Source organism: Phaseolus vulgaris, chromosome 9 (assembly GCF_000499845.2).
Source record: "Phaseolus vulgaris cultivar G19833 chromosome 9, P. vulgaris v2.0, whole genome shotgun sequence".
NCBI lineage: Eukaryota > Viridiplantae > Streptophyta > Magnoliopsida > Fabales > Fabaceae > Phaseolus > Phaseolus vulgaris.
The window spans coordinates 34,565,041-34,572,345 of record NC_023751.2 but is presented as its reverse complement, the minus strand read 5'-3'; the positions used below and the strand labels follow the sequence as shown (position 1 = coordinate 34,572,345).

Here is a 7,305-nt window from a genome sequence, read left to right as displayed (position 1 = left end):
AAGAAACTTTCGTGAACAAACTAATATCACTCTTTATCTAATTCATCAATGTTAGAGTAATCATTTAAGTATAAGAAGAAAGTAAGTTAAGAAAGTGTAAAATCTCAATGTGTGAGATAAGACTTCTAGTTTGATGGAAACAAACGTGATAAGTTATTACTAAAATGGGTGTCTTGGGAAAAGGTGACAAATAAACATAGAGGGTAGTTGTTGCTCTAGTAATTGATATTTTAGAAAATGGTTAAATATTTTTTTTTTCTGTATCATAACATGAAATTAATTTTTGTTTTTTGTTTAAATTTTATATTATCCAAGATTCTTAGTAAGAGAATGATTGAAAATGATGTAAAATGATTGTTAATTTTTTAAAAGATTTATAGTTTTTTTTAATATTTATTGTTGTTTTGATTGTAGACTTAAGTTTGATTTAATTACTTTCAATGGATTGATGAAATGAAACTTCAAATTGAACCAATTTCATGTTCAGAATAACTCATCTCAATCATTTTCATACTACAAACATCTAGATAGTCTAAAATTTAGATCGAAAATCAATTTTGTATTGTAAAAAAACATATTTAACCCTTTAGAAAAAAACTTTTGATAATGAGTTTATAAAAGGAGATGTTTAATTTTATTATCAAAGATGAACATTTTTACATAAATTGTCAATACTTACCTATATCCTATATCGTATGAAGTTTATACAATTGTTTTATGCATTCTTATGGTTCGTTTGTATACAAGGATGGAATTTTTGAAGACGAAAATATGTACTGAAAACAAACAAATTCATAAATAAAAAATATTAAAATACAAAAATCAAGGCAAAACTGTATGAGTGTTCTTTCTTTGCATATATGCAAAGAATTGCGAAAAATGTGTCTTTTGAACTCATGAATCAGTGTTCTTTCTTCATATAACATAAATAATAATAATTATTATTAAAATATTAATAAATATATAAAATAATAATTAAAATAAAATATTAATAATTAATTTATGAAATAATAACTATAATTAAAACTTATATATAATAATTAATAATGATAAAATAAATAATATTAAAATTAAAATTAATTTATAATATACATTTTATACCTTTTAAAAAATTAAATTTTTCACAAAACCATCATATCACTCACAAAATTCAATAAACTTTTCTCACAAATCTACTATAACATATCACAATTCAAACAACTTCATTTTTCTCTCAAATCAATCTAAATTCACTCTCTCAAATCTCTTTTCCAATCCAAACACACCATTAATAATTACTTATTTTTTCCATTCTTGCAATTATCAAACTATTTTAGTTCTTTACGACTTTACTTAGTGTATTTCTTTTCTTTTTTGAAAACTTTATTTACATTTGCAAAGCTTTTACCTTTAAAATATTTCCTTTTTCTAATTTTAGAAGTTTGTTTTTGCTTTTGTTTAATTTTCAAGATTTTTTTCTCCAAATTCAATAAAATACTTTCCATTTAGGCTAACATTTAGGTTGATTCAATTTTAAGTTTCTTTAAAATTAATGCATTTTCTTTTTCAAATTTAAACTTCAAAGATTCTAAAATATGTTTAGCCTTTATTTTAATATTCTCAACTCAGAAAATAATTTCCTATAAAATAAATGTAAAATATATTTCTTTTAAATTCATTATTGTGTCAAAATTTATTGTTGTTATTACATGGACCAAATAAGATTTCAATCCTAATTATTAAATATTGTTTTTTCTTTTGACCTCTTGTGAGATTCTTTCAATCAAAAGCATCTCTAAGCACTCTCATATTCAAGTAAGTAAAGTATTTTAATGAGTAATTAATGCAATTGAATCTACCTCTTAACTGTTTTATAATGTCTATTTATACTCTCTTTTTTATGAGGAACAAAATTATTTATGGATCTTGTTTGAGCTCAATTCTTTTATTGATTACTAGTTTTAGTTTGTTTAACAATGTAAATCTTGATTAAGGATGGTAATTAGGTTGTTACAATAAACTCGTAACTAACTTTACTCATGGTGATTAAGGATGGTAATTACGCATTTGCAAGATTCTTCACAAAGGTGTCACCTATATAAAAAGACCTTCATCTTAAATACCAAAAGTCAATTAAAATGAACAACAAAATGTTCAACTGACTTTACTCTTTAAAGTTATTGTTATTTTAAGAATTTATATAACATTTTCACTCTTTTTAATGTATTGTTTGGGCATAAAAAAGGAAATACGAATTTGTTCACTATTATTATCAAATCTCAATACATAAAAAATTATACCTCAAAATAATAATATATTAAAATAAATTACTTTATAAAATATAAAATTAATTAATTTTATATTATTTAAATTATTTATTTGATTATACTATAATAAGATGTATTAATAAAATTTCAAATTAACTTACTTTCTTTTATTTACTATTTTAATGTTTTCTTTTTACTTATTATTTTTATAATATAGAAATGTGAATTGATAAATATTAAATTATTTTATTTTATTTATTATTTTAATTATTTATTTTATTATAATATAAAAAATATGTTAATGAAAACATGGATACATAAATGACGTTAATTACGATTATATATAATAATTATGCTGTAAATATATTATGTATGGATTATATTTAAAGCATAATTGATTATATGAATTTTTTACAGATAATTGCTTCACAAAGTTTTTAATTCTAAAAAAGTTTTTTTTTTATATTTCATGCAAATTATTTTGATTTTTCTCTGTATAAAGAATATTTCAATAGAAACCATAAATTTAATTTCATAGCTAGCTAAACTACCTTTAACATCAAATTAGCAATCACTCTCAATGTGGGACTTGAAGCACCCGCTCCAAGTTGTCACAAACAATGACTGTCCAACTCTTTTCTCTACAGTGAGAAATTGTTTAGTCAAAGAATTTGAACAGATAACTGCAATAAAACTATTGGTGCTTGTGTTACTATAAAAGTATTTTATATATATTTAAAAATTTAGAAAGTAAAATGAAACTAATTAGTAATTTTTTCTTCTAGATGGTGGTATCTATTGGAAAACTTATCTTCCTACATTAGATTTACAAGAATATGACTGCTATTTTGGGTGTAGTTGAAGAGTAAGATGATTAATTTACTGTTTTTTATTTAAATTATGAAAAGAACACTTTTAAGTGCAAAACCAAAGTTGACATCTTCTACCAGGAGTTGAAGTCCTATGACACCAAGTACCAAGGCATTACCTTCTGGAAAATATGCAGCTTAAAAGGTTTACTTCACTTTACCACTATCTAGGTCTTTCTGATTTGGTTGTTCAGTCTATTAATACCATTACAATCATGTCAGAATTCCAGCTCATAAAATGCTAATCCAAACCAGGTTAAAGGAAAAGACATCACATTTCCATGGTCTTCTTAATATGAAAGTGAAGGAAAATTAATTGATAGTTACCTCATTCAATCTGTTTCTGGAAAGATTCATTGACCGAATTCAAAGAAATGATTGTTAAAAACAAATATTGAAGCAGACAAATGTTTCATGCACATTGTCCCAATATGCAAGTTTACTATCATACAAATATATGATTCTGAAAAGGGACATTATATCTTCAATTTTGGTAACTACAACTGCCCTAATCAAAATATGAAAGTATAAAATCATACAAGCATATATTCAAAAAAGTTGGGACACCATTTTGGTACCTTCTTAGCTAAAAACTTTATTAACCCCTCTATATTGTATCTGCAGATCAATTGTGATATGCAACCTAAATCCTAAATTCTCCTTGTCATCTTTTTTGAATTTTTTATCCGAAATGAAAAAAAACTTTCAAATTGCATCTGTAAGGTATTTATGTGTTGTTGATGGTCATATTCTGGAAATGGTAATATTCTACAAGACACATCCCAATTCTAAATTTGTAACTCTCTTATTTGTGTTGATATAAAATCCAAAATAATTAAAGTTGAAATAAACATTTTCTAGGTAGGTAGATTGATCTAGATCTGATGCAGGGAGAATTAAATTTAGATCTGATGCAGGGAGAATTAAATTTAGATCTGATGCAGGAGAATTAGCCTCTATTGTATCTTATTATTATGGGTCCAAGACCAGAACCCCAGGGTCCAAATGCAAAGATGCTCCAAAACAATTTTATTTTTTATATATATTTGAGTTTTTTATTTAGCACTCAACTTGTCTTCTTCTCTTGAGTTAAGGATATTTGTAGTAACCATTATTCTTAAACTGAAAAATAAACCTATTTTAATAAACACAAGTTGCTATCACTTTACAACAACTTTCCACCATTTCTAGAACCTATATTGCCATACTTTGTAGGACCAATTGAGATAGCCGGAGACAAATCCACATGTTCAGACCATTCTCTATCAGTCAAAGGCTGCAAGAAGCTAATTAATTCTTCAATGTGACAGTTTTCAACGTTTAGAGATATCTCATTCTTAACAACTCCTATTTTATCACATTATTTTTACACTCATGTAATGAATAAGGAGTAATGAGTGCTGATGGTCACAGCATCCGAACTCCCAACAAGACTCCAAAGTCAAAAGCAGAAATCGAATCTTTTTGGGGTCAGACACTGTGGGACACAGCACAAACAACACGTAATATGTATAATGGAAATCAGAGACAACATGGAGAAGATGGTAGAACAAATCCATTAGAATTCCAGAACAATATGTTAGTTATATTTTGATGAGACAAAAATTGTCTATACAATCTACATATTCAAGAATTTAATGAATGAAATTAATATGCTTCTCTTGTTAATTGATGTGACTACAGCAACATAGTCAAAAAGAATAAGGAAGAAGAAGAAGAAGAAGAAGAAGAAGGTGGAGTTACAAGAAGGTAGTGGCAGAGTGGGCATGGTGCAGCAAATGGTGGGCAATGTGGTCTCTGGCCTGCATGGAAGAAGCAGAGCGAATGCAGTTCTCCGCCACCATCTCGTCGTCAAAAAGCTGAAACCCCCACTCACCATCTATTTCTTCATTCCTCATCTCACAAATGTTATGCAGAACACAGCACGCGCCTAGCACCACCGGCAAGTCCTGAAGCTTCACCTCAGTCCTCTTCTGCAAACACCCCCACCGCGCTTTTAGCTTCGCAAAGGCCTGTTTGGCAGTGCCCTGAATCTCCTCAATCTTCTCATTGAACGCGTGCTGCGTCCATGTCAGATTAGGGTGCGTGTACGGCACCAACACCCAATCCATCAGAGGGTGCCCTGAGTTTCCGACGATCCAAACGTCCCTTAAATTGCCACTGTTAGCTCTCTGAAACAACGCGCTTTTCTCCAGAACCTGATCATCGGGCATGGAACCTGGCCACCCAATGCACACGTCGGTGAAAACGCCTTTGGAATCAACCACGCCCTGAACCGTTACAGAGTAACTGGTTTTATGGTTCCGCTCCGTGTGCCGCTTGTTAAAATACGCCGACACGCTTATTTTAGGAGCGATGATCGGCACGTGCGTGGTGTACATTGCGCCTCCCACGTTCTGTATTCCCGAAACGCCCTCGAACTCTTCCTTCACGCGCTTCATCTTTTCCTCGCCCGGCCACTGCAGAAACTTCGGCATCAAAACGGCGCGTATCGCGTAGCACACTTCCAGCACGAGTTTGTGACACGTGGAGATCCCCAACCCGAACCGCTTCGACACCAGCCGGAGCGGGTCGCCGGTGGCCAGGCGCCAGATGCAGACGGCCACGCGCTGGCGCACCGGAATCGCCTCGCGCAACATCGTGTTTTTCTTCGTCACCGCCGCGTCGAGCTCCTCGCAGATCATGTCGAACGTGCCTCTGCTCATCCGGAACCACTGCCGGAACTCCTCCTCCGGGAAGTCCTCCCGGCTGATCTGCTCCCACCAGTCCTTCGACCGGTTCCTCACCCACATCCTCCGCTGAACCGTCGAACCGGACCCTAAACCGGTTTGAATCGGATCCTGAACCTGAACCGAACCGGTCTCTTCTAGAATAACAGAACTAGCAGCTGCAGCAACCGCGCGACGGGCTTTCTTGGTTATTTTGTTCTGGAGCTCTTCCGATTCGGCGTAATGGGCTTGGGATTGGGCCTTGTAGGATTCCATAGCCCGGGCCTGGTTCTGGAAGCTGGCGTTGAACATGGCGCGTTGCTGTTGGGACTCAACCATTCTACTCTGTTCTTCTCGAGCTTCTTCCTCTTCCAAGAGAATGAGCGAAGCAAGTAAGTCCTTCAAGATAGCACTTTCACTGTTATTATCATGGTGCCCATTTTGTTCTGCACCTCCTCCTTCGTCTTCTTTACTGTTACGCTTTCTCTTGGTGCTGTTGTTGTCTGTGTCTGCAAAGAGGTTGTAGAAGTGTGAGTAGTCTTCTTGAGCGAAAAACGGAACGGGGCTGATTCCCATGATGATAGGGTGTGTTTGGATTTGGTTGTTGTGCGGCTTTTTGAGAAGTGTGAACGCTTGAGAGCTTCTGCGTTTTGGTGGGTGTATTTATAGGGGCGGAGAAAGCGTGTGGTGAAGTGTGAACGCGATGGTGTGGGGTGCTTTGACGGTGACTCTGACCTGAAGCTTTTGGATTTGGGAGCATAAAACAATGATAATATGCGTTTTGGGAAGCGTGGCCTTTTACGCGGTTGTGTTGGTTTGGGGGTTTCTTTATGGAGAAAAAGAAGGTGTTTTGGATTTTTGTTGGTCTGAAAAAACGTTGGAGAGAGGGAAAGGTGGAGTCGTAATTGAACAGAAGCAGCAGAGAAGTTTTGATTTTTCCTAGATTTGGGTTGCCACGAAAGAAGCCTATTAAGCAACGGAAGGAGTTCAGAAAGGAAACCAGGGACTTTTCTTCCTCTTCATTCATTCATCTTAGATTCCATCATCTTAATCACTCACAAAATCTATTACTATTAACATGGCTCTTATTTAAATAATACTCTTCAATTCATCCAAAATATAAAACATGGCTCTTATTTGTCCTCAATTCAGAAATGTGATTCTAATTTCTAACTTACCACTTGTAGGGACTAAAATGTAAGATTTGTGATATGGGTTCACATGAAGTGTGCACTGGAAGAGTATGTATTCCGTATCTTGAATATTTAAGTTTTCATTTACACACATAAACATTTCACTTTTTTTTTTGGAGATAATCCCTTAAACCAATGTTGTGTTTGTCTTGACTTGTCATCGTCATGATAGTAATTGTGTTTGTGCCTTAACATATAATCACCACAACGATAGTTGTGTCCCGTCTTGACTTGTATCGACTTTTTTCACAAATTTTTTGAAGTGTTTAGCTTGTATAGGCTTTTCAAT

General features: G+C 33.0%; 1 protein-coding gene across 1 annotated transcript; it reads right to left on the bottom strand.

Annotated features, from left to right (window-relative positions):
• Nucleotides 1–4,673: 4,673 nt before the first annotated feature.
• Nucleotides 4,674–6,917, bottom strand: LOC137821211 (protein ALP1-like). Its single transcript, XM_068625690.1, has one exon. The coding sequence runs from the start codon at nucleotides 6,397–6,399 to the stop codon at nucleotides 4,855–4,857; it is 1,545 nt and encodes a 514-aa protein (XP_068481791.1). The 5' UTR covers nucleotides 6,400–6,917; the 3' UTR covers nucleotides 4,674–4,854.
• Between the last annotated feature and the right edge of the window lie 388 nt (nucleotides 6,918–7,305).